Source organism: Bombus flavifrons, chromosome 17 (genome assembly GCF_040668555.2).
Source record: "Bombus flavifrons isolate JBK064 chromosome 17, iyBomFlav1_principal, whole genome shotgun sequence".
Taxonomy (NCBI): Eukaryota; Metazoa; Arthropoda; class Insecta; order Hymenoptera; family Apidae; genus Bombus; species Bombus flavifrons.
This window is the reverse complement of record NC_138458.1, coordinates 4,601,998-4,629,728: the sequence shown is the minus strand read 5'-3', so window position 1 is coordinate 4,629,728 and position 27,731 is coordinate 4,601,998. Positions and strand designations below refer to the sequence as shown.

The 27,731-nt window shown below is 36.2% G+C and overlaps 2 protein-coding genes and 1 non-coding gene across 8 annotated transcripts; 1 reads left to right on the top strand and 2 right to left on the bottom strand.

The window, feature by feature from the left end:
* Nucleotides 1-42: 42 nt before the first annotated feature.
* Nucleotides 43-5,931, bottom strand: Yif1 (Yip1d-interacting factor 1). Of its 2 annotated transcripts, none has more exons than XM_069130846.1 (4): nucleotides 5,789-5,931; nucleotides 1,257-1,342; nucleotides 851-1,183; nucleotides 43-783 (listed from the first exon to the last, which is right to left on the bottom strand). In XM_069130846.1, the coding sequence occupies exons 2-4, from the start codon at nucleotides 1,287-1,289 to the stop codon at nucleotides 256-258; spliced, it is 894 nt and encodes a 297-aa protein (XP_068986947.1). In that variant the 5' UTR covers nucleotides 1,290-1,342; nucleotides 5,789-5,931; the 3' UTR covers nucleotides 43-255. The 2 variants fall into 2 exon arrangements, with proteins under 2 accessions (XP_068986947.1, XP_068986946.1); XM_069130845.1 differs by lacking the exon at nucleotides 5,789-5,931 and adding an exon at nucleotides 1,644-1,849.
* Nucleotides 2,361-2,432, bottom strand: TRNAC-GCA (transfer RNA cysteine (anticodon GCA)). Its single transcript has one exon. It is a non-coding gene; the product is annotated as a tRNA-Cys (tRNA).
* Nucleotides 2,753-26,248, top strand: LOC138188790 (uncharacterized). Of its 5 annotated transcripts, XM_069130832.1 has the most exons (16): nucleotides 2,753-3,227; nucleotides 8,830-9,162; nucleotides 9,429-9,763; nucleotides 13,337-13,613; nucleotides 15,342-15,590; nucleotides 16,377-16,801; nucleotides 18,232-18,490; nucleotides 20,295-21,394; nucleotides 21,576-22,058; nucleotides 22,128-22,481; nucleotides 22,536-22,918; nucleotides 23,586-23,924; nucleotides 24,065-24,141; nucleotides 24,446-24,600; nucleotides 25,033-25,103; nucleotides 25,324-26,248. In XM_069130832.1, the coding sequence occupies exons 2-16, from the start codon at nucleotides 8,957-8,959 to the stop codon at nucleotides 25,489-25,491; spliced, it is 4,881 nt and encodes a 1,626-aa protein (XP_068986933.1). In that variant the 5' UTR covers nucleotides 2,753-3,227; nucleotides 8,830-8,956; the 3' UTR covers nucleotides 25,492-26,248. The 5 variants fall into 5 exon arrangements, with proteins under 5 accessions (XP_068986933.1, XP_068986934.1, XP_068986935.1 ...); XM_069130833.1 differs by having other exon boundaries at nucleotides 21,576-22,481; nucleotides 25,020-25,103; XM_069130834.1 differs by having other exon boundaries at nucleotides 2,754-3,227; nucleotides 21,576-22,481; nucleotides 22,689-22,918.
* The last annotated feature ends 1,483 nt before the right edge of the window (nucleotides 26,249-27,731 follow it).

Below are 27,731 nucleotides of genomic sequence, written 5' to 3'. Positions count from 1 at the left end.
TGAATATTATGTTATAAAAAATAGTAAGAAACTTTGAAATAATTTACGATTATCATAATTTTTTTTATTTATAACTTCATTTATACAAAATTATTTAACAAAGGTTATAATAAATAGCAGGTTCATTTAATAAATAAGTAACTTTTGGAAGAAATTTTTATTATAAAAATGCACATATGATGTGAATAATCAAATAAATATACACATTTCGTTTTTATTTAAACGCATTTCAATTTCTTTCCATATTATTACTGATTAAACCAAATGATAAGATAACCACCACATTAGCACAGGTTGAATACCTGCTACAAATAGTATAAAATAGAGTCTCCTCTTATTTCCAGAAGCTGTGTACGGGCTATTTTGTGGAATGACTCTTAGCTTTAGTGACCGTATAAGGAAAAACCCTAAAGACGCGCTGAAGTACAATAAAACTATGTAATAGCCAAATTTTCGAAATAATAAGGAAACCAAAAGAGCTGTATTCATACCGACATATTTATAACCGCAGTAAGCTAACAAATCTAATGTTGAAAGACTTGTCTCAAGATTCATCACATAGAGGCTTACAATATGCACAACTAGTTCTATGACTCCCCAAGCAAGAGCAGTACTAGCCAAAATACTTAACTGTTCTGGGGTAAAACGTTCCTGAGTTCCTGAAACTAACACAGCTGAAACTATGTATGTTAAAAACGCCATTGTTGGAATATACATGTCTGGTGCATTTGTTTCATAACGTGGTTGTAATGGAGCATCTTGTTCGTACTTCACAGACCAGTCCTGTTGAAAATATTAATCGTTTATTTGAAGATAATTAGCTCTATTTGCTAGATTCAAGATAACTTACTTTATGAGTAAATGGAAAAAATAACAAAGCTAGTTTCGAAGCAACATAATTTGTGTCAACAGCAAAATAATATTTTAAAGCTGAAACTGGCACATATTTTTCAAATTGCTGTTTCCCAGATCCAACCAAAACATTTCCATATTGTACAGCCATGTTTGTAACTACTGGCTGTGTCAATAATTGCGTTGCAAATTGTGAGGTTGCATATTCATCGCCACGATTTTCAGGAGGTAGGTAATGTTGCATCGGCGTCATATTAAATCCATATGGTGGAGGCTGTTGTTCTGGCATGTTGTAACCATACTCTGGTACTATACCATTATCCATTGGAATCTGTTAGGCCAAACAAGAACAAAGTTCTCATATTTTACAATAACTTACAATAAGTACGCCTGTTAATCTTTACCTGCTGATTATACATGTATGGGCTCTGAGGCATCGATGCTGATGCAGAAATACCAGCAGATGGATCAAGTAATCTTTTTGGCTTCCCTATTAAAATTTTCTCATTTAAATAACATTACACAAAATATTATTATAATAAAACATAACTATCTCAATATAAAGATTAAAACTTTATTGAATAAGAGAGGCTTAGAAATCATAACCTCTATATAACGTTTCGTAATATTATATTATATTGTACCCATATTCTTCAATAAATGTAAAATGTATTAATAAACAAATACATTATTTTTATTAAAATAAACTCATTACACTATCAAATCTAAGCCACGAATAGTAATGGATTCAATAGATAAAATGACATATATTCGTAGATCAACAAACTTACCTCGCCGCGGACTTGAATGATTATAATTCATGTTTTCTTAATTGAATTCCTTGAACTGTTTATTAAAAGCACCAAATACTAATCAAAATTGTATTACTTGCGGGTTCAGACCCGATTATTTTCACAAAGAAACTTGAAAACAAAGCATGCTACACGTCGCCATAGTACGTCATACGTTGCGTTGCGTTGAGCAGTTACAATTATTCCCACTCCCAATCTCAGTACATTGTAATTCTGTCATGCTGTAGCAGATGTCCTTAAATTACTCTAGTTAACATAATTATTCACTACTAGTGACTTCTGCAACTTAAATATTTGTTGAATAATTCTTCCAATAAAAATTTTTGTACAAACTGCACATTTTCAAATGTCCAATCATTTGCTGATTAAGTCTAATATCACAAGAGAGAATGTAGAAATTATTTTATATATTTTTAAAGAGATGTACATATATGAAATAAGTACGTAAATATACGATTTAAAATATGTATTACAATATTAGCGTAAGTAATTGACATACATGCAGATCTTATCATATTACGTAGGATAATAATATGCCTTTGTAGTTATTCATACTATAGTATTATAGGTTAAAATGTTAAACTATCCTCTTATGCATTGTAAAATACAGATATAATATCTATATTATAATATGTTATACCAATAAATATGAATTTAAAAAAGTTGAGTTTGAAATGGAGCAAAAATAATCAAATCAGGGGGCACCCGGGTTTGAACCGGGGACCTCTCGATCTGCAGTCGAATGCTCTACCACTGAGCTATACCCCCTGTTGTATTAAATATCTTCTAATAGCAAAATTTACAGTAATATTATATACATATATTTTATTTACTTACAAAATTATTCATTAACTAACTTTAATAAACATATTATCTAATTATTAATTGTTAATTAAAGTTTAAAACCACGCTGTTTTCTTTTTAGTAAAAGATACAGATCACTTATTAATAGGACATTTAGTACTAAAAATTTCTTTATACACTAAAATATAATAAAAATAACGAATTACGATGATATATAATAGGAAGATATTTATATCAAAATAAAATATAAAGTATAAAAGAGACGTATTTACACATATACCGTTTCGTTCACGCGTATTTTTCATATTACTCCACTTAATCCTTCTAATTCTATGAAAGATTAATTACAATGAATATCAATGAATAACAACGTAGAATTAATTAGTATCGTATCTACGTTGTTAATTTATGTTTCTACTGTCATTGAATGTAGCAAATTGAGAAAGTAAATCAATCGAGGAAAATAAGATAGATATAGTAGACCTAAGTAATAAGTGCAAAGATCCAATTCCAGTCACAGAGACATATAAGTGTTTCTGCCTCTGTTGATACGTTACTGAGACGGTGGTAACTAGGCAACCTTTACATTAACTAGCCGCGGTATCAAAGGGATGTCAGTGCGCGTCCCACCCTCGTGTGGTGCGCTTCAGAGTTCTTGAAACCTCGTGGACGATGCGTCAATCAGTGACAAATACATTTTTCAAGATTACACCTCGCAATGGGAAATAGTCAAAAGCTGGGAGCGCAATTTTTCAGAAAGTAAGTTCTAAGCAAAACAACATTGTCCCATGTTATTCGCTCTTTCGGCACTCTCTATCGAATTCAAACGTTATCACTGGCAATGAAACGCACGTGTAATCCTCGGACACGGTGGCTCACGTTCGTAGTAAAACACGTTATTTTAATAGTATGATAAATATACATTTATATACATACTTTCAGGCACGTTATCATTTTTTAAGTTACATGTTAAAACTTTATAGACGAAAGCTTTATAGAAGAAGTAAAATTAATGGAATTTGTGAGCAACGAGACGACTGTTGTTACACCGACAGACAGTGTACATGTGTATCGCACAGCAAGCAGTTGTAGATGGCCACATATCTACATACTTAGGCAGTCATACATTTCACATCTACATTTTTCATAACATAACACTGTAAAACTATGTATATAATATTTATATAAAATGAAGATTTATATAAGCCTATGTTAAAAAGTTAATATGAAAATATTTATTAATCCCTATCGTTACAATCTTGATATGCCGCCACGTTTAAATCATGCGACATAATTTTTAATTTTCCCGCAATAACAATTATAATATGCAATCTGTCAGCTTCGTCAATTATATTTACCTTCAAACTAGCGTCCTGTTTGTTACGCGTTAAAAATAATTTCTCGCACATTTTCCACGACAAACTATTCTACGTGTTATTCACAGACGAGATCCGGATATCATATTCATCAATGAAGTACGCTTACGATACGGGGCTTATCTGAAGAGGAGCTACTCGATTTACTTCAAACACGCTAATACTACCAACTCACATTCACTTTCATTAATTTTCTCAAATAAGCACGCAACGAATCGAAGGATAAATCTCAACTGCGCTTCGTTCTTTCTTTCCGATCGTATTTTTCTAACGTTAATAAACAACATCTCGAGTTTGAGCAAAAGTCTTTTCAGCAACATTATTTTTCTGTTTGTTGAAGCGAGAGCAACATAGAAACTAGAAACTATGAGTTCGAGTTAAAAATTCCTCTTACCTCGATCATGCGCTTGCCGCTTCCTTCAGATCGATTCTCATGATTGTTCGTACGACTGTGATCGTTTTCGTGTTCTATTGCCGATCGACGATCGCCAACGATCAGTTTGGTCACCAATAAACGCGATTAATCAAACGTTCTCACGACGCTACTGCGCAGCGCACGTAAACTCACGTGAAACCGGAGATGTTATCATTAAATATTAACGACGCGCCATCACGAAGGAACGAAGGCCTCCGCGAATTATTAACGGAGCAATAACGATCGACGTGCGGCACGGTGAATCAACGAAATAACGATTTTCAGTCATCGCCGCGTTACGGCAACACGTGCACGTGGGTTCGTCGTACGTGTGTATAGATATCACTAAACGTTCGCCACTTCGTTACACAGCACCACGCTGATTCAGTACTCCAACAGAAACACTCTTGGAATTTAGAATGCACTTTTCTTGCTGGCGCTCACTATATTCATAACGTTGTAGAGATGTCGTGTTTCTTGCCGCTTTTACTTTCTTCCTTGCAAGGTGTTGCATTACTTGTTAAACCCAGTTGCTTTCCTTTCGTCGATACGAGTGACGCTTTTACGACGACTCGACTTTTCTCCACCACAAATTTTCTGAATTCTCTCGCGATCCAACAGACACTACTAGCGGAATTTCATAAGTCACGCGTTTGCAAGTTTGCCGATACTGACAGATCCTTTTCTATGATCTTGAATCTTTGCGATTTGGTTTAGGACACGTACAATTCTCGATTGGATACGAGTGACCAATCGGCAGGATAATTGTTAAAATAATTAGGCATAGTTCATATGGTGATAAATAACGAGTAAGGTGAAAGTGAACGTAAGAATAGAATTTGTAGCAACAGATTTTTCTATTGTGCGAAGATATGCAAAGAATAGAAAATAAAATGTGTTATTTATTTACAAGGTTAATTTTCTCAAAAATCCCATCGTTACGATGTAATTAAAGGTTAGGTTAAAGAGGTATTAATATTCTATAGGCTGACGTGACCATGTTAATTTGAAAAATATACGAAGAGCTTTCTTCTACAAACGACTATTCAATGAATTTAAAAGGAAATACTTTCTTCGCTCCTATGTATTTGATAGTACTTTCTCCTTAGTTTGAAATCGATTTTTATCGCGATTCGCCGATCGTCTAGAGTCTAAAGGCACAGGAAGCCAATCCTTGGCGATAATTATTCAAGTATTTAAATATTATTAAATGAAATAAAATAAAAATAATATATAAATTAAAAATATTTCAAGTTCTTACGATCGGCATGCTGTTGAACGTATTAGGTTGTTTGAAACCTAACCTGTTTCTTTCGTTTCGTTTTATAAGGAAATAATAGACGCACAATCTTTTTGTTTTAGATTAGTTTATTGAATTATACACGAACATAATAATAGAAATGGAACGATATGGATCACACTCAATTCAATAAAATAATATAAAACAGAAATTGTCCTTTATCTATTATTATCTTATGAAACGAAAGAAACCTTTCGAATAACCAAATACATCATTTTTTTGAACGCACCGAGCAGCAGAAGTATCCGTGCGAAGTGACGGTCGAATAATCGGATCGATTCGTCGCTGATAAAAACGAATCTCGCCAGGACGTATCTTTCTTCTCTGTAAGATTTTCAGGGAAAAATAGATCGTTACTTGAAAACCGCTATCGATTCTTCCATACCGTTACACACATTATAAACTGACTGGAAGTCTGGTTCCACCTCCACGATAGCGTGACACGTGACGGGAAACAGGTTAAGAACGTAGACGCTGCTGTTTAAGAACGATGGTAACACTGTTCGAGGTGCAGAGCAAATTGCATTTTCGATGATGCATGTATAGGTTAGGAAACGATTTTCTGCATTTCGAGCGTGACGGCACGGATCTGTCAAAGTGATCCAATTTGGTAGAAATGGGTTTCATTGACAACAGCGATCAAAGCAGAAATTTGAAACGCCTATCTATCCTCTGTTATCATCTATCCTTCGTTAAAGTCTCGCTTTTCAACGACACGAGAGATTCGTACGATCTGCTAATCTTGTTCTGCATAGAGTAAACTTTCTTTCTGAGTAGAATGTCATTAAAGTTCGTGTGGCTGTAATTTGTGGTTCGCTGTGATCGTAATCAAGGTTGTAGTGTAGATTCGATCGGGTTTCGTACTTTCCATAGTCCACTCAAATTAGACTGCCCTGTTTCACGGCGAACCTCAAGGGCACTCGTCAACACGTCCGATAGAGTCAATTTCGTTCAGTGCTACTGTGCCAGTAGCGTGCACAGCTGCTCGTCTTTAGTTTTCTTATCAAACTTCTTTTCCCTTGAAGATCAATCGATTCATATCGCTCTATTTTCCACGGCCGCATACGTCTTTCAAATTATACGCCGAATCCTCGGACTACACCAGCCTTTTTCGTCTCTTATGGCGCCCCTTGCAGTCTAAAACGAGTTAGAATGAGCGTACGGAGTTTATTGGCTCGCGCAATACGTAAGAAAGCGAGCATCGCTTACGTCGTTGAACGCTTAAAAGCAAAACGATTAAAATTTCAAATTTCAATATCGACTGTAATAATAGCCTCGCGTGGAAAGTGATCGCTTCGCGATAAGAAAGGAGCGTGTGAAATGAACAAGCTTCCCTTCGTTTCCTTTTCTCCTCCATTTTTTATACCACTTTACGCGACATTGAAATATCCGTGAAACGTAGAAGGATCAAGTTACTCGAATATTTTTTTCGCTTTTCCAATTATTTGAATTCCTTGTTCGACGAAGCAAGCGCGAGACGCTTTATCGGTCGCTCAATGTCTTGCGAGTTCTATCGCACGTTTTAATCACATGGCGGGGGAAACGATGTAGGGGAGAAAGAAACGAAAATTGAAGATATGTCGACCTTGCCATGAAACCCGGCATAATAGCTCTCGACGAGTGATAGGTGTTGTGGCGTTAGGTTTCTATGGCAGCGAGTGACCTGGTCAATCCACCACGTGGTCAGTAACCGAGCTTTAAATTCGGGTCGAGTTTAGTGATAAACTTCTGATGGGATCTGCGATCGTGTCGGCTGTTTCGTATGAGAACGAGGTCTCGGTGTCAATCAATTTAATCATTATCCAAACTATTCGCTATTTTTACTTTGGAAAACGGAAACTTTCTGTACGATCGATATCGACGAAACTTACTTACGGATATTAGAAAAATCTGCATAGAAATTTTCACCTTGTCGCGTCGCCGCGTTGTCAAATTTCGTGGATTTGCTGCAACGTTGCGGGCATGTCCGTGAGTAGTTCTATAGCGATTATTGTTGCGATTGCTGTAAACTGTAAGGTGTTCGCTGTCAGTCACGCAGTGGCTGTGTTTACTCCTGGCGCGCACTGATTAAAGCGTTTTCAGCCAGACAATATTTAACAACGGACAGTGCTAGAATTAGGTTGTAAAAAATGTGGCAGAGACATCAGATAGCCGAGGAAAGCCCTCATTTTACATTCATTCACGATCAGTTCTTATTCGTTATTCGCTGCTATACCTTAACGTACATTAATTACATGTTTATAATAACCGAATAATGGATACTTATGTGACATGAAAAACTATTAAATATTAACGACGTTGCTATCGTTTGTAGCTTCTTTATTGTTAGTTTTATAGTGTTAACTTTTATTATTTATTTATGATCATGCAGTTATTTAAGCGCAATGGTATTTCAACAATTGTTTTATACCTAATAACAATGAGTTTTCCAATTACATTTGTTGCTTTTAATTGTCCATTTGTTTACTTGTTACTTCAATCAAGACGTCCAATTTGATTGCTTAATTATAAATTATAATATAATAATATAATAATATAAATTAAAAACACGGAGAAGGAAACCTCTGACAAACCCATCGTACGATTTTTAAGACACAGCAGAATATCGAAAGCCTGAGAAACAAAGCTCGTAATTCACTGTAGTGGAATTTAATCGTCTGTCTTCAACCAAATAAATCAGAGTTATTCTGAAACAGAAGGTTTCCCTGATTCGAAAACAATTTTCCAAATCTTTGCAATAACCTTTTTTTTTTTAATAACCCTAACATAATCTGCTATCTACACGCAACAAGAAAGCAACTTAAATTTACGGCTTACAGTACACACTCCGATTTTCGTTTCATATACAGGGTGGTTGGTAACTGGTGGTACAAGCGGAAAGGGGGTGATTCTACGCGAAAAAAGAAATCGAAAATATAGAATAAAAATTTTCCGTTTGAGGCTTTGTTTTCGAGAAAATCGACTTTGAATTTTCGCTCGGTACGCGTGCACTTTATCACGTCTCGTTATAACGGATCTCACTGCAGATCGTTGTCTCGATGGAAAAATTTAAAAAAAAAGATTAAAAAAAAAATTTTTATTCTATATTTTCGACTTCTTTTTTCGCGTAGAATCACCCCCTTTCCGCTTGTACCATCAGTTACCAACCACCCTGTATACCCGTATTCACTTAAATACCAAAGAAACTATAACGCAAAAAGATTGCGTGGAATCTGTTAAAAATTCGTATTCGCTGGCGCGAACAAAGTTTACATGGAATCTTATTCGAAGGGCTGACCCAGTTCACGGGTAGAGGAACCGGACATTCTCTTCGGCGCGATGAATTCGATCGGCCGAGAGGGCGGAAGATGTTTCCACGCGAGGTCAGACCAATTGTGAACCGGTGGCAGAGACGGGCATGGACACTAAGACTCCACCGATCCCGTTGAAGGTCCAGGAGAAGCCAAAACCGAAGCAGCAGAAAAGTGTGGCCGACGTGTCCTTGCCCCCGCTGACACCATACAGGAATCATCGTCAGAGGCAGAAAACGCCTGGAACTCAGTGGTCGCGTGATGTGCCCAGCGCCGTACGGTATCAGGATCATCAGAAAAAAAGGCCTTACAGGTACACTTTCCCCTGCGATCGATGCATGCATTTATTCAACCGCTGCGCTGTTTAGCAGCAGGGTCTCGATTCTTACGCGTAAGCTGAAGCATCGTTAGAAAACGTTTGAAGAAGTCGCGGTTGCGAAACGTCGGCAAATAGGAAGGATCGTTCTGCTTGAAATTTCTCCAACAAGTTCCGTGAATTTTCTTTTTCCTACGACCCTCGTACATTATTTCCGCGAGATTTCCTTTCGACGTGTAAAGGATGTCGTTCAACTTTTCCAGAGTGCTTCAAATCGGCGCCACGCCTTTGATGCACGCTTGCCAACAGGGCGACAGAGCCAGGGTTTTAAGGCTGTTGAGAGAGCAAGAGGAAACGATTGGCTACAGAGATCGTACCCTGAGGAACGCACTTCACTATTGCATGGACGCTGGAACCGCAGGTGCCGTCGCGGCGGCGGCACCGGAACTGGTAAATGCACCAGACGCAGAAGGACACACGCCGCTTCATTTGGCTGTCATCGCAGGTGATACGCAATTAGTGGCTGTTTTATTGGCAAACGGCGCCGACGTGAATGCCAAGGATCTGGAGGGACACAGTGTTCTTCATTGGGCGACTGGTATTTTCATGATCACTAATCCTTAACGCTATGACGATCGATGACCACTAGACTGAGGATATTTATGCAGATTCCTGTTTTCCCGTATACGATTAAAAGAACGTAACGCAGATAGAGAATTATTTTCCTTACTGAATAGTGTAATGGTCATTGTGATATTTTTTACGTTATCTGCATTCTATGGATTTTTACGTTTCACATTTCACGTACCTAAGCGCATAAAAATCCGCAGTCTAGCGATTACACTAGCGTCATACGAGTGTAACTATTACTGCACGATATGTACACACACACACACACACACATATATATATATATATATATACATATACATTTACTTATCAATTCATGCATTTCTTTTATTATTTATTGCTTCTACCTTTCCATGTATTCGCGTTTCGTATATTTCGATCTGTTTCGTTGTAATTTCGTTCTAACGATTAGTAATGCATAACTTTGGCCAAGGACTCTCTAAATAGCCTTATTTGCAACTGGCTCATAATTGTTTGATTGCGTGGAACTCTTGATGCATTTCATATACGTACATACACCATACACTCGAATTACGTATTTTACCGAAAAGTTTAAGTGCGTTCTTGGAAATCACTTAGATGTGTACATACTTCGAATCAATCGATCTAACCTTATCGGTCACTCTATCTTACCCGTTATTTTCTCCCCATTTTACGTTTGATCTGTACATACAGTATGCCCGGTTTATCAGGAATCGCTCAACTATTTTGGAAAACATGAATAGTACAAAAAAATGTTTCGGGGACAAATTACACGATACTGTACTATACCGTACTGTATTATACTGTACTCTTGTGTATTTGACTATACGACGACGTTGAAACCTCCTGCGAAGGACACGTTACAATTTTTAAACAGACACGTCTTCTCATTAGTACATATCTTTATAACTCACGTTTGGAGGTTTTTAAAACGCTACAAATTTGTGTCTTTCGCATCATTCGTTGCATTGCAATCTTTGTCTGAGATCTGTCTATCTTTCATGTTTTTCCAAATATTTGAGCGGTTCGAGATAAACTAGACACATTGTACATGGCACTTTCTTTGCAGACAACAATATTTTATACATGGTGTTCCGGCTATCACCTGGAATATCGCTGGTGTATTTAAAATTTCATACAAATGTTTTCTAAAAAGATTCTCTAGTGATGTAGTCAGCGTATATTAATCATAGTTTTAGTCTATCGAGGATGATTTATAAAGGAAGAAAATTTGTTCCATCTTTTCCAAGCAAGTGTTTTATTTTAATTCAAAAGGAAGATGGGAATAACATTCTTTTATGTTATACAAAATTACAATATATAACAAGAATATCATAATTCAAAGATTGTTCTAACCTTTTCGTTAACAGTATAAACAATACAAACTTACATATATTTATATAATAGATATTTTAGAAAGATCTTAGAAATCCAAAGACTAATACTGTAATTTGTAAAAAAAATTTGTCTATCGTTAAATAATCAAGCTATTAGTCATTTTCTATAACACTTGAAAAATTGTATTCCAAAAGAATTTCTTCCGCTTAATATCCTTTCCTAATAGAGTCACTCACTTCCAGCAAGGCGATGATATGTATGCAATGAATTTTCAAAGTCGAGATTAACCCATTCCTGAGAAATCCAAACCCAACCTTCGAATGGAAAAATTTTAACCTATAATTTTCATTTATCTTTACACGCGTAAAAGAAATCCTTACCTGTACGTTTCCATACTTCCAATCGCACTTTGTATGAAATCTTTCCTTGCTCATCCAAACGTTGACGACGTTACACCCTGCATGTAATATTCAATTTACAATAACTACATCTTGCGTGAATGGTAATTTTACGGTCAGAGAATACGCTGGCGATCAAGATTAGCCAAAGCGTCGTTTAAGTCCGCGGTGGAAAGTGGGCATAAATTGACTTATAAAGAGCCAGTTTTAATTTTGCCGGATGAAAGGTCGAATCGCAAACGGCCATACAAGCTCGGTAACGATTCCTTAGAAGTTGCGGAAACTGTGAATTACAGGGCGTATCTTTTCTACTAATCTCCGATAAAATAAGGGTTCAGTATTGGTCAGGTAAGGTTAGTGGGTCAGTTCTGGTGACGTCATTCCGGTTCTCTAAGGAACACGCGAGCGAGAACCACGCCGAGATAAACCGAAAGATTGACCATAGTCGTCCTTGGTGTATTCAAATGACCAGAGATTTATAGCCGTACACCGCAATTGCCCACGTTTTACGTTCGTCTGTCGGATTTACGGTATAAAAAAGAAAGTTTTCTGTATCGATGAGACGCATCTGTGTAATTCACGAACGCCTCGAGTTGCAAGCGCGGACGCAACAAAGGCAACTTCTCACCAAGTAATATTCCGACCTACTTGTCGATGTCGCTGCTTTATCGCTTGTAACGTTACTCGCCGAGTGTTCCGAATACGGACACGCGGGACATGATGCTATCTTGCGAGCCTATTATCGAAGACAAGCAGAACTACGGTCGAAGGAAGTTTATCTTACCAATGCTGAATCTATACTACGCGATTTGTTTGGCTTACATATGCACTAGTTGTTGATATTTTTTTCTTAGAAAGGCGACGGCTTCGAAAAAATACTTTGCATAAAAATTAGTTTGTTTGCTGCTGGAAACTTTATAGATGATGTTAATTCAGATGAAACATCTTTTTGCATATGTTTTATAAAGTTGACATGTATTGCATAATAACTGCTAATATTACTGATTCGCATTTTTCATTGGCAAAAAATGAAACTGGATGATAATTTGTTTAAAGAAAACAAGAAATAAAAAATTACACGCGTACGCATAATAATAATGTTTTTAATTCTTGCAACATAATGTTTACCAAATGATTTGATTTTATTATTGTAGCGAAAAAAGTTCATTGTTAGTTTAATGTGCGTAGTAAATTTATTTATATGTTTATATTTAAAATAATTAACCACCTTAAATTTCTTAGTATAAAAACAGAGACCTATCGTTCAAAATGTTTAATCCAAGCTCTTATGTAGTTTATTACGACATTTGCAAAGCAAAAGGCCTACGAAGTTAATATATATATTAAATTTAAAATTTAAATTTATTTAAATTGCTGCAGTACGAATGATATTATGTCGTTTAATAATAGTCATGAAAATATTTATTCATTTATTTCTTATTAATATCATTACAAAGTATATTATGTGCATTTTAATAAGTAGCTTTAGGGAATATTTTATGTACGATTAGAAGATTACGAAATATAAGGCATTTTAATTGATATTTAATTCACTGTAATTAATTGAAAACTGAAAGTAATAAAAAAACAATTTAATGGTTACTTCGATAAGCAATGCAAAAAGTGTAAGCAATGAATCTCTTGAAACATTATAACTGTTTCTAAAAACTAAATTACCTTGAATTGCTATCTTCCCAATTATGATACCTTCTGAAAAAGGTTTCAAAAATTTGGCTTGTTAGCAAACAATTATATCGCGATAAACACATGCAAAGTTGAAAACTCGATAAAGAAATAAAAATATATGTTTATTTGTTACTCAGTGTGCGGGGAAGCAGAATGTGTTCGCTTGGTGTTAGCGGCGGGTGCTCGGCCATCCACACCCGATCTTCGCGGAGGATCTCCTCTTCACTATGCCGCTCAGTGTTGTGGTGCAGCCGCGACTGCGGAACTTGCTGTACCTAAGAAAGTTGGTTTAAAAGTTCTCCAGACTCTGCTGGAATTCGGTGCCGATGTGAACGCGAAAGACGAAGATGGAAGACAGCCGATTCTATGGGCGGCAAGTGCCGGTAGCGTGGAAGCTGTGTTGGCTTTAGCGAGGTAAAGTTTGATTTCATTCAAATACGCGGTCTTTCACTGTCGTTGAACGTTAACGCCGAAAACAATCCTATTTTAAGGTAGCTTATCGCGCAAAGAATGACGCTTTAAATTTTAACAATACATAATGGTAATTTGAGAAAATAATTCTTTTTAAAATTAGTAACACATTCGTAAGTGACGTCACTGGAATTAGAATTGAATTTATTTAACGTTAAATATTTATATCATAAAATGTATGAAATACTTTAATTGATTCTCGAATTCATGAGACTTTCGTGCTTCGGAACAGGTCGGCAAAACTCGGGCGAGATCGAGCCGGCTCTCGAAAGTATAAAATTCGTCAGGATCTCGAAACTATCCGATTGCGTGCGAACATATCGAGATCTCGAAACTATGCAACTGCAATTGCATGTGAACGTACCAAGATCCCGAAAGTACCGTAATATATAATTAATTAATTGTGAGATCTAGAAACGATCCGACTATGTATGAACGACGAATATGTATTGAAATTCTGAAACTACTTACATATTACATGGTGGAACTGCAGAGAAACTATCTTTTCTCCGATTTCGATGATTTTGAAGTGTGTTGCAAACCTCGGCATGATGAATATCTTTTTCCTATACATATAAATGGCAGTCGGTCTTGATTTTTGAGATATTTGCTAATAACTGTCGGTACCACTATAGAGAATTCTGCCTATAATTGTGCGTTCGTAGCAAGGTATTCGTTAGTATTTGTTTATCGGTTATTGTTTATCCACAGTGGCGGTCAGATAAAATGACACCTAATCTAAACCTAAGAAATTTCTATGGAATAAGGCCCAATATGATGTAGAAGACCTCTGGCAACGTTCTTAATACCCGATAATGACGCTAGAGGTCAGGAGCTGCTATAGTTGAAAAGAAAGTAAACAGTAACGAAGAAGTAGAAGAAAGGCGTATTACCAAGTACGTTTAAAAAAAAGAATTATTTTTATGACTTCTCAAAAATTTACTTGCCAATGTCAAAAACAATGACTTTTATACCCAATGTTATGTTTTCAATTAATAAATTACTTTCTCATTATTAACTTAATACTTCTTTTACAAGGTGGAAGAATGCTGTATGTTACATCAGCTGCTTCTTTCATTACTACAGTGAACAATGAATTGTTTTTACATTCCCTGTAAATTTTATGAAATGTAACATACATCCTTTTCTCAGACAACCATTCAATTAAGGTTAGGCGTTATTTTATCTAGCCGCCGCGCCGTGAAGAAATACTGACGCGTATACGCTGCCACAGATGTACAATTAAAAGCAGAATTCACTGTAATGATACCTACTGACAGGATTTACGAACATCTCGAAAACTAAGCCTGGCCGACGGTTCTCTGTACAGGAAAAAGTTGATAAAAATTGTTAAAATAGGAGAACAAAAATTAGATTGTTCGGAAGGAACAATAGTTTGCAATAAATAAATCCGAAAAAGCTTATTGCCGAGATCAGCGGGAGGATATACCTTACGAGGCAAAAGGAATCATCCCGATTGGTCAAGCGATTTCGAATACATCGGCGAACCCAAAAAAGGAAAGAAGAAAATATATCCATCGAATTGAGATGCCTTCCATCTTTTCCCAAGTCAGTATTCAAATCATCAAAATCGGGTAGGAAGTAGTTTTTCGATATATGTTCAACGAAGATAGAAGACGAATGATTCTAAAAGCAATAATTAAAATATAGAGCCGGTGGCTCAGCTGCCGCAGGAGCTGCAGACAAGGATGGCCTGACGGCACTTCATTGCGCTGCTTCCAGAGGTCACGCTAGGTGCGTCGAGGCCTTAGTGAATCTCTGCGGTGCTCACCCTGATCACGTAGACGATAATGGATGTTCAGCACTACATTATGCTGCCACTCTTGGTCACGCTGATGCTACAGCCTTAATTCTAAAGTTAGGAGCCGATCCGAATCGGCAGGATCGGAAGGGTAGAACGTAAGTACTGTAGAAAGCTGGAACGAATGTTCATTGAAGCACCGACTTCAATTTTATGATACAATTTTTATCTTAGAAATCTTATATTTCTATATATCTAAATAAAATAATAAGAAAATTTATATTTATATTGTAATTTAGATAATTTTTACTTTCCTGTAACGTTAGAAAGAGGTCAATTTTTCAACTATACCATTTGATGATTCACATCATACGTACAGCGTTTTGAACTAGGTCCCTATGTCTCTCAAAATGCCTCAATTTAGAATTATTTTCTTTATGGTCTACCTATACTTTACCAATAATTTACTCCTGACCAGTTTTATGACCTTACTGTATTTCTTCTACCGACTATATTGCATCTATGTCAACATTAATTTTGTCCTGTCAGTAATAATAGAATTAAAATTCATAGGTCATAGGGTTCATTGACACTATTATCTTGCATATACACATACGTACATACATAATAATAGATAATACCAGACAGTCTATAGATACTACATATAGACAGACTGTCATTATCAATAATGATACACGTTTCTGATACAATGTACTTACATACCTATACGTTGCCTTTAGATATGAAAATTAAGGAATGTGACTCGAACAGTTATAAAGTTAAAATGAATGTATAAATGGAAGTGAGCTAAAATATGTAATATCTGGCTTCCAGGAAATATAAGAGAAAAGCTAAATCAAATGAGAGTACGAAAAATATCCAGCTTAGACGAAAATACAAAGAAATAAAGCTCAAAGTTAAAAAAAAAATCTGAAATATTTTAGACCAGCACTTTGTGCGGCAGCGAAAGGACAACTGGAAACCTTGAAGATTCTTGCCCAGCATGGTGGTTCTCTTTACGCGAGAAGTGTACGAGGAACCGGTGTCGCCCATGAAGCTGTTGCTTCCGGTAGGATCGAATTAATCAAATGGTTGGCGAAAAAACGGCCAAGCACTTTGGACGTTGCCACGCAAGATGGCAAGACACCTTTGCACGTGGCTGCACTTCATGGACATTTGGATGTGTGCAAGGTTCTTCTGGACAATGGCGCGAGGATCAATGCTGTTCTGCGAACTAGCAAAGGCAATCTGATGACAGCTCTGGACGCGGCGCTTTACAGGGGACACAGGGATTGCGCGAAATTGATCCAAATGCACGGTGGTACTACGGCACAGAAATTGAAGATGCAGAAAACTGTGCCGAATAAAGGTCAGGTCAGGTATATACGTATTTATTTACAAAAATGTCTTTAAAGTGTATTAAGTATAAGAAAAGTTTTATAATGTGTATTATGCGTAGAAAAAATTTTATGTTCTATGTTATGAGCTTCAAAGACGCAATATCAGACTTTTTGGCTAAACATTTGGCGTTAAAATTTTTCTTATAAACCGTCACTTTTTCTTCATAACTTTATTCCTAGGGACATTTGATAATTCGTTGTAACAATGAGGATCAATAGCACGCGAATGACAATCTCCATTAAGATACCGGTACGAGATAGTGATAATTTACATATTTGTCGTACTAAACCGTAATCAAATCTGATGTATCACTTTCTGTTTATGGTACAAGCTTTATGCACATTTGTGGCAAGCTTATTAGTACGTGTTATATACAATTATTTTATCGTATCCTTTTGCGAGGTTAGGGATCTTCTCACACGCTGTTGAAACTTTTATATCTTAATGAATATCTCTATTTCTGACGTATCGTTTAGCTTAAGTGAGCCATCCGATACATTCGCATCCTATCGATGATGTTATCGAATGACGTCCGCGTGGATCTCCTTTCGTCTGTCATTGCATGCGATAATATTCTCTTTTCATTTTACATTACTTATAATATATACATCTACATGTACAACAACTGTCTCTACCCTAACCCTAACTGTCTAACCCTAATGTAGAAACGACATAAAAAAGTAACAACTCTGTAGTAACATTTTGCATTTCATTCCAACAGAAATGTCGTTTTCATAAGACGTACGATGTACCCAAGTCTTTTGTTGATTGCTACGTGTGATACGTGCTAAATGCGGCTGTGATTTGGCAAAGGAAGTGATGCGCCGGTGAGATACGAATAGGTCGATGTGCAAAGAGATTGAATGTTTATATAAAAATATCGCTTACGTTAAAATATTTATTTGATTTCTGATAAGAAGTTTGGTTATACATGGCAGAAATGCGTGTTGTTAGTGGTGAAAGCTGCAAGACTGTGGTAGTGTAGTATGACTGAGAATCAAGAAAGTTATCTTACAATTCTTCCAGTCTGAGAATCCTAGAAGGTTCACGTGTGAATCATTGAAAAGTTATTCGATAGTAGTGAAAGAGTGAAAAGGAAATTATTGTTGTGATAATACTAATTGCTATTAGTAATTGTGGTGATAGTGGCGGTTGTAATAATTGAAAATAAATTGTTCGAGACTTGTCAAAGGAATGATATTGATGACAATATCCGACTTACTTCCATATTTAAGAAACAATACAAGTACGTTCATTTTACCAAATAATCGATTTCGTATTACAACAAAATTTTCGTTCGTAAATGCTGGAACTTTTACCAATTTCCCTTCGAAGCAATTTCCATAATAGTTTAATTCGGATTTTTTGGATTTTTCATTTTTATCGCATCGATTTCAGTATTCTCAACGAAATTGCGAATGAGGCATTTGGATAGCAGCACCGATACGGAAAGCAGTCCCCGTAGACAACATCGTAGTTGCAAACTTCCGGAATTATACTACGAGGAGCAATGGATTAAGAAGAGAACGCGACGAAGAGGAAATTTAAGAAAGTTGGCGCGCCAGGATAGCCGGAGCTTCAGCGAGGAAGAAGTTAGATTATCGAAGTCATCCTCGAAAAAAGATCATCAAAGAAGAGCTCGTAGTGAATCAGCACGGTAAGATATTTTTAAATTACATACGGTGTTTCCTCGAATAACACGTCGGTTAGGGACACCGACTGACCGCGTAGTTGCGGAAACTGAAGTACAGTAGATGTATTAGGCTGTCCCAAAAGTTTCTTTCGTTTTATAAGGAAATAATAGATGCACAAGATTTTTTGTTGTATATTCTTTTATTGAATTATGTATGATCCATTTTGTTCCAATAGAACAATGATTCAATAAAATAATATAAAACGAAAAATGTTGTGCGTCTATTATTTCTTTATAAAATGAAAGAAACTTTTTGGACAACCTAATACATACATACGCATACTTCTATTTTTCCAATGCCTAATATGTACTACTCAAAATGTACACTTGTTACATTCACTCGTTATATTCTTCACTGCAAGATTCTTTGATGCTAGTTGGAAAGTGCTTGTAGAAAACACTGTAAGTGCCAAGAAACAAGTCTTTATAAATTTATGCATTAATATAGTCAAAATTTTTATACAGAACGTATTTTTATTTTATAGAATTATAAAAGTACAATGAAATTATTATTTCTGTTTTTCAGTGCAATTGTCTTTCATTGTAATTTGCCCGAGTTGCAATTTAGTTTTCTTCTCTTCTTTCTTCCATTGTCGTTACACATAATATCGTACATGATGCATGTTCTTTGTAATTTAAACATTGAAAGCATCATTTAAGCCCATTTAGCATCCACTGATGCAGTGTCGTTGTGGCCGCCGTGTGAATGCCAACTAAAAGTGCAGCACCTATCTCAAGTGCCCGGGAAAGACACCGTACTTTCGTATTTCCCCGTGCTACGCCGAAAATAACCTATTCGTGCAAACAAATATTTCGTAAATTCATCTTAACATATTACATTTCGAAAAACTACAAATGTTTAAGTTTTATGACAGTGCAAGTGAACTCGACGAACAACTTGCGAAGGAAAAAGCAAATACAAAGTGCAGTAGACTTGCTTTGAAATATAACACGTTCTTATACGGAGACATAGAGGAAAAAGACAGACAGCTCGACGTGCGTTTCGACGGAGATGCACGTGGCAGTGCAGCATCGGCGATCAAAAGCCTTTGCTGATCCGATGCCGAACACCCGAGTTACAAGCTACAAAATATTCCGTTAAAAGCACCGCCGGCCATATCGCTACCACGATTCACTTACAATCTGTAAAACTAACAAACTTCGTTAACGTAGGAAGACAAACAGCATAAAGCAAATGAAACGAGCAATGCTATGTTTTGATATTGGCAACACTGAAATCCCGAAAGCCTGACGTCTCTCCCGGAACGCCATATTTCTCATAATTATATTCTTCTTCTATTTACGTTTATTAAGCATTATGTTCGTTTATTTTCGCCGTAGAAAAAATATAGAAAGAACTGGACAATTTTTAAATGCTGAAAATTTGGAGATTTGTAAACATGAATATTCGTTTAATAGTTAGCAGTTTAATAGTTTAGTAGTTTAATAAATGTTTAATAGTTTGCAGGTTTAAGAATTTGCAAGTTTGAAAGTATGGGAATTGAGAAATCGAAACATAATGTTTAAAACATAAATTGAAACATTCGCAAATTATACTTTCAAATCGCACGAATACAATTCCTTTATTTAATTACTATCATAATCGGAAACAATCAATTATTCGGGAAATTTAAAATAATAATAAAATGTCAAATAATTCTGCAGAGATGAAATTTCAATTTATTCGTAACTTTAAATATGAATAGTAACGAATCTATTATTCGTTCCAAAGTACACTTAAATAAATAATCATGACAAAATATTGTAGGTACGAAGAAGATGATACCGATCGAAAATTGAGAAGGGAAAGAAGTAAAAAACGATCATCGAAATGCAGACACGACTCAAGCGGATCATCCTCAGAGTCAGACAGCTACGAACGCGCTAAAGACACGTCGAAGCAAAAATTCGATTCGAGAAAAGACGAGAGCAAAACTAATGGAACGGAGGGTTCAAAGAGAGACGATGACGATGAAAGCGTGAGCGACGATAGCCTGGAAGTGGTGGTGGTACGAAAATCTTTGGAGAGGAAATGCGAGAAGGTGGTGTCTGGAAGAAGATCAAAGACACCCAGGGAAAGTTCAAGAGAAACGAAATTCACAAAGACTCGCAGGAGCACCAGAAGGAAATTGAAATCCAGCAGATCGAAAACTTCGGACAATGGCGAGAGTACAACCGATCGAATGCATTTGCTGGACAAAGAACAAGGACCAACAGAATCAACGCTTCACAGCGAACAAACACCTAGAACATCGATAGACGAAGAAAAGCAAAACGAAGGGAACATCGTTGAAAGTCGATATCGTAGAGACGTGACCGACAGCACCAGTCAAGAAACGGTGGAACGCGTCGTTGTGACAGCGATGGTCCATAAAGATCAAGGTCCAGATACGCCAAAATCCATAGCGGAAGCTTCGAAGGAAGTCACCTTCGACGATAGATTAAGAACGGAAGTGATCGAGATGCAAGAAATAGCGGGAGACGTTAGTTCAGGCAAAGCGGACGATATTTTAGAGCAGAGTGACGCATCACGTACCGATCTCGTGCAGAAAGCTGCCAGTTTGAAGAAAGATGTGGAAGAAATGAGACAGCAGGTTGCACAAGAGAAGATTCAACAGGAAGAAGGCTCGAAGAAGAGTCGAGAGAAGGAAGATTCCAAACGGGACCAAGAGAAAGAAGATGTAAAATCAGACCGAGAGAAAGAAGATGTAAAATCAGACCGAGAGAAAGAAGATGTAAAATCAGACCGAGAGAAAGAAGGCACGAAAGCCGTGGACCACATGAGAAAAGATCAGGAGGATCAAATCGAGACCTCGTTTAGTGACGAGGCAAAGAAAAAAGATAAGAGGAAAGATGAAAGCGAGAAAGGTAAGACTTTAAACGGAATAATAGCTGGATTGCAAGTATGTCAATATCATTGTTACTGAATTTATTTTTATGCATAATATATTGAAACTTAACTTACTGTTAAAGAAACATTTTTGTTAATTTCCTGTAGATTTTACTAAAAAAAGATTTCTGCCAATTTTCTGTAGAGTCCTCTTTCCAGGCAGGTTAAATGCACGCGAGCCGATTGAGTCGGAAAGTCCCACGTTGGATTCTGAAGAGTATCAACGACGCCAGAGCCGACAGGAAAACGATCTCGTTTCCAAATCAGACGAAGCGTCATCTGGAACAAAATCTGACGAGAATCTCGATAAAGAGACGCGTAGTGAGAAAACGGACGTGTCTGAGTCGATCTTAGTGAAGGACCACGAAGATTCGGAGAAAGCGACCAAATCTGAAAGTCCGGAAAGTGAAATAGGTTTAGAGAAAGAGGACGCTACACCAAAGACAGCCGTGGAAGGCGTTTCACCGTCAGAAGGAGAAGAGAAAAAGTCGACGTCGGAAGAAACGAAAAGTAAATCAAAAGTTAAATCTGCAACCGTAAAGAGAAAGGCGTCTTTCGATGAAAGAAGATCAAAGTCCTCGTCTTCGAAGTCGGATGAAAGTCCCAAAAAGAGCGGCGGGACTCAAAAGAGGAAAGAGTTTGGTAAGAAGCGCGAATCTTCCACGAAAAACGTTTCCATGAAATTGTCCATGGAAAAAACGAGCAAAGTAGTTGCAGGGAAGACGTCAGAAGTGCAGAAGGAGGATGAAATTGCTGTTGACGGGGTACAAACGAAAGAGGCCACATCGACCGTCTTAACAAAAAGCTCGAGCAAGGAGTCACCGGATGAAAAGGAACAAGCTGTTCATAGAAAATCTGTCGATTTCTCATCCTCTAAAGACTCTGCGTTAATGGAAGACAAATCGTTGAGCACAGATACACCAACTGCCACGAAACGAAAGATTTACGACGAGGAGGATGTTGCTCAAGACTCGTCTCCTGCAAAGTCCGATTTAGAAGATCATAAGGATGAAGACGAAGCTAAAAAAGTGAAGACACATCCTATGGAAGATGCACTGGGGACAGGTGAGTAATGAAACCACTCCATGAGTGTCTTTATACCGTTTCCCGTGCTTTTAGTAGAGACCTTTCGATATATTGACGAAAGTTCCTCGAGTTCCCCGAAATCGGCGCAAACCAGACGCTCGAGACCGTCAACGGGAAAAATTAGACAAACTGGACGATCGTCGGTAAGAAAATGTTTGTTCGAAAGTTCAGAAGAACGTTCTCCAGATAGGAGCGCTATAGTGGCGGTGATTGAGAGTCCAGAATGGGACGAAGAGGACGAGGAGATTGACAAGGAGATCAGAGACGCTATCGGGGAGGACGGAGAACACGAGACGGAAGCCGAGGATGATAATGAGATGGGTGTCATCAGGGTATTGCCAAGTACGAGCGAGGAAGAAATGTCTCGAGCTGGACATGATGTTTGCAGGACTTCGGCGACCGACTCGTTATCCCAAGTAGGCTAATTCTGAAAATAATATAAAGTTAAAACTGGTAGAAAAAGTAGAATAGAAATAGTATTTAGTCTTTCCTCATCGTTTGTGAGATTGGCGATAATCCGGTTGATCTTACATCTTTCCCTACAATATACTTTGTGACATATTTAATGGCAAAAATTTCATTATTTACCGTATTTCAATTTTTGCAAGTTTATTTTATCCCTTAAATCAATATGATGTAATTCAATGTGACATTTACTATACACCCAATATAAAAATATGAAATATAATTTTTAATATTAGTAATTACGAAATAGATGTACGTATAATCGGTTTAAAAGATAAAATAAACTTCTTGTGCGTGAATTTGAAAATTAAATGTTTATAATGTCAATAACAACGTGCTAGTATCATTCGTTTTTATTCGTATCGATTAGTGATAGAAATTTGTGAATATGAAAAAGCACATAAATGCACAAGGTTGCCTTAACCATCTTTTTCAAATCTACCATCGAGAATATTTCATTATTTACTGTCATATTTTAGTACGAAATAGATTCACATTAATTCGTGCTATTGAAACATCATATCAACAATAGTATTGTAATACATATTGTGTAAATAATATTGCAACCAGAAGATAGTTTTCTCGTAACCAATTATTTTTTCTCTTCATTTCACAAAGGTACAATCCGGTACTCGAACTCGTTTGACACGAGTTCAAAGTCCTCAGGAAAGTAGAGTCAGTCGACTGCAAGGGAAACAACGCCGTGACAGTGGCGGCAGGGATAGTGGCATAGAACCCAGTCCTAGGGTATCACGGATACCGAGAAGAAGGATCATGAAATGTTGTCCAAACACCGATAAGCAACAATCCCTTAACAAAGACACCATAATAAGAGATGTCCAAATCAGTTTACGACGATATCACTTGGAAAGAAAGATATTCTTCCAACTGATGGAACTGAAGAGACTACAGATACGTCATGGCAGAGCGAATGAACAAGTTTTGGTTAAGAGACAAGTAATAACCTTGCCTATTTCTCCCTATATAATGCAAAATAATCTACGCATTGATCTGTTTAATTGGAATTTAAGATTTTATTTAATTCAAAATACTTAATCAGGATCTAAAATCACACTGAATTATATCCTTTGTTTCAGGTGGATGCTTTCCATAAAGCTGGGATGTCTGGACCCACCCTTGGTGTGGCAAAATACGATCAACCCTTAACGTTCAGGTTATTGTTCTCTAAATATAAAAAAATACGCTGTTTAAAACAATTGGAAGATCGTTTTTTGTGTCACTTTGATTTTTACACCCATTACTCCTGTCTGTGCATTTTTTGTAACGACTGTCTTAAAATCAATTTTTTTTAAAGTATCATATTAATAACATGACAGTCTATCGAGTCTATATATAGGACTCGTTTGCTGCTGTTTACTTTACTGATGCTATAAAAACATTCATAATGATTCCTTAATTGACTTAGCGTATATTTTTATAGTATTATGAATGAAAATGTAATTAATATTTCTTACTAGGCACTTCGAGGCCTTCCTGTACGATCAGCTCAGGAAGATTCAAAAAAGGCCAGCAACTCCAGACTTCTGTATGGAAGCGAAGCAATGCATCCAAAAAACTCACCGCTGTCATCACGCCACTAGTGCTTACACTTCTTTTCCTGCGTACACATATCGTACGTTATTTCCGTGCATTGTCATAGTTAATAGGTTTCAGGATTCCATTTCAGACGTTTATACGTGAAATAGTCGAATAAGAAAATTTATACAATGTTAATTGTATTCTTTAATTTCTTTTAATTATCAACGTTTGATATGATAAAATTTCAATAATATTTCTCAACCTTCTACCATTAACGTTCTAATTAATTAATAAGTTGGGAAATAATAGAAAATTTTTTCATAAGAAATTTTTATACACAAAAGTCTCGCAACGTTTTTTTGAAAAAATATTCACGAGACACATACATAATCGCGAAAAGTTCAAAGGAATGTTACTATTTTTATGATTAATAATTCCGAAATGGTATGCTGAATACGAGAATCCAATCCAAATGACTTTCAAAAGGAATCAGTTTCCCTATTGTGATTGTAGATTATAATTGCAGTAGGTGGAGGCGGCCAAGAACAAGCGGATCTTCTTCCGAAGATAGAGAGCCGTGGAAAGGGGCAAATGAGGGTAAAATCTAATCATTTAAACAGAAAATAATTATGTAAGAGTTGCATTAGTGCGATAATTAAATACTAAGTAATTAAACACTTGATTCAAATCAAGTTAGTTCGTGTCAAATGAAATCCCTATGTGCTTACTTATTTGAACAAAATTAATATGAGCAATGCGCGTGTTTCTTTAAAAATTACGTTACGGAACTATACAAAAAATTCTATCTTTGTTGCAGGTGGAAGTAACACATGGAGAAGAGAAGCAAATAATAGCTCTTCCAGCTGAAAGACTGGATCGTTCGAAAAAATATTACGTAACGTTCACTGTAAGAGGGGAAGCACAACAAGAAATCGAGAAGCCGAAATCATCGATCGGTATCCAAAGGAATGCCAAAAGTGTTTAGGAAAAGTCTTCAACTGCATTTATCGTATCTTCCCACTGTGGTGATTTTGACTACGTTTTTTCTATTCGAAGCTATATCAAAAACGTTTCCTATACTTTTTTACACAATCTTCTATTCTACCAATCTTCATACTATGCAACTTTCATAATAATTTTAACTTCATACTATGCGATGTTTCACATTAGATTTTCTACGATAGTATAAATTGTAGCTTCATGGCAAAACATTGATTTTCCGATTTTGAAGTAATGAGTGTGGCAATACAAAAAAGAAATTTAAAAACTGCCAGAGAAAAACGGTTCATGTACATACTTAGAGTATGAAGCAGAATATATTCTGTACAAATTTCATTAACATCGCTGTAAAAATAATCAATGGTATAAACGTGTAAGATTGTATAATATATTGCATCGAAAAAGTTCTATGCATGGACCCTCAACTTTATTACACGCGAATTACATTGTGTATAAATATTCAATTGTATTAGACAAGACAAACGCGAACTTTTGTAAAATAAGCTAGATTGACCCAGTCCAAGTTCATTGAAAAGATCTCTTAATCTTACCTTAGTGTTACATTAAATTGTATTCATTAATACTGGTCAAGAAAATACGAATTTATTCTATGTGTACAATAAGAGATATTTCGTTCCTGCAAAAGCAGGGACCATGTTGCATACAGGTTCTGTATATTTGTGTAAAGGAATCCGCTAACTTGTAATTCTGTGTAAAATAAAAAAGAATCACAAATCGCATAACTCAAATTATCTTAAACTCATTTTTACGTACATGTTTGAACGACAGCAAGCGTTTTATAGTTTCCCCACAAATCTTAATAAACGCACGTAAATTCAGTTTTCAAGTTAAGAGGACATTTTTGAATCAATTTGTAACTCAAGCATATTCAAAACAAAAAATGAAGACAGCCGTAATTTTTCTTTGCGTTATTGTATAAAATAGCAGGTGCAATTTTTTAACGTATCATGCATAAATTTATGCATAAATAAATAAGGTCAATTTTCTATATTAATGATGCATTTTAATCTTCTGCCACCAGTTGGCGTATCGAACATTCTTTGCCGATATTTATATCATAAAGGAAGACGATTTCCACGCCAGGATGCGTGTGTCCAGTGTAATCTCAAAAGCTACTCAAGCGATTTGAATAATTTCTTCTCCATTGAAAAGAACATTTTCTCAAAATAATCACGGAACGAAAGTGACGGATATCTGGCGTGTCTGCCGTGACCTTGGCTATCCATCGAGCTAAGTGTAATCTGATGCACACGTACCTTACATGTTGACCTTTCTTTTATAACATTACTTGAAGGTGGGTAAAAACGCGAGTTCGTCAAACTGTAGAAAGTCTAACTGAATTTGGAAGATTTTTTGGATATGTCGTAGAAATCAACATTTTGAACGACTTCTTACTGTACATGTAGCTGCCTGTTGGATAAAGATTTCGTTTACGTAAATATACTCGTCCCGGCATTTGGGAATCAAATCTAACGCATACGCTATTACGGACACACAATTATATCGATAATTTTTTGCGAATATCATGGATACTATGTACCAGAATATATGTGTATGCTGATTTATAGTTACATTAAAGGAAAAAGTTGCTCAAAATGTTATGCTTTATAACATATTTAAAAAATATTGAAATCTGAAATGCATGCTGGTTTCTATAGCTTTTCATTAGAAGTACATACAGAATAATGCATATAATTTGATTATGTATAAAATGGTATCGAAGGGACTACTGTACATACATTTACGACACGGTGTAAAATACGTAGTCGTCTTTAACATTAGTATATCAGCACAGATAGCATAAATTATCTAATTCGCGGTTACTTCTTAAGTAATCATGTATAGCCTGGATCCATAATAATATCATTGTGTAGTCTCGTATAATATAGATTTCATATCATTCATAATTATCATAAATAATTAGAAAAATCAACATGGAAAACAAGAAGGTTAGGTTCAACGCTTGCGTGTCATGCTATGACTGCTGAGACATACACTAATACTCGATTCATTTCTATCTGTCTCGCAAGATCCTGGAATACGATAACTTTCCATGTAGATTTTTCACGACTAGAGACGACTCAGTTTTCCGACGGTTTTTCCTAGCCAATTTCGAAATTAGTTTATATGACCATATTACTGACGATAGAGCTAGCATCTAAACCCCGAATTCTCAGTTCCCGCCAATCTGCTTTTCACGTTCGA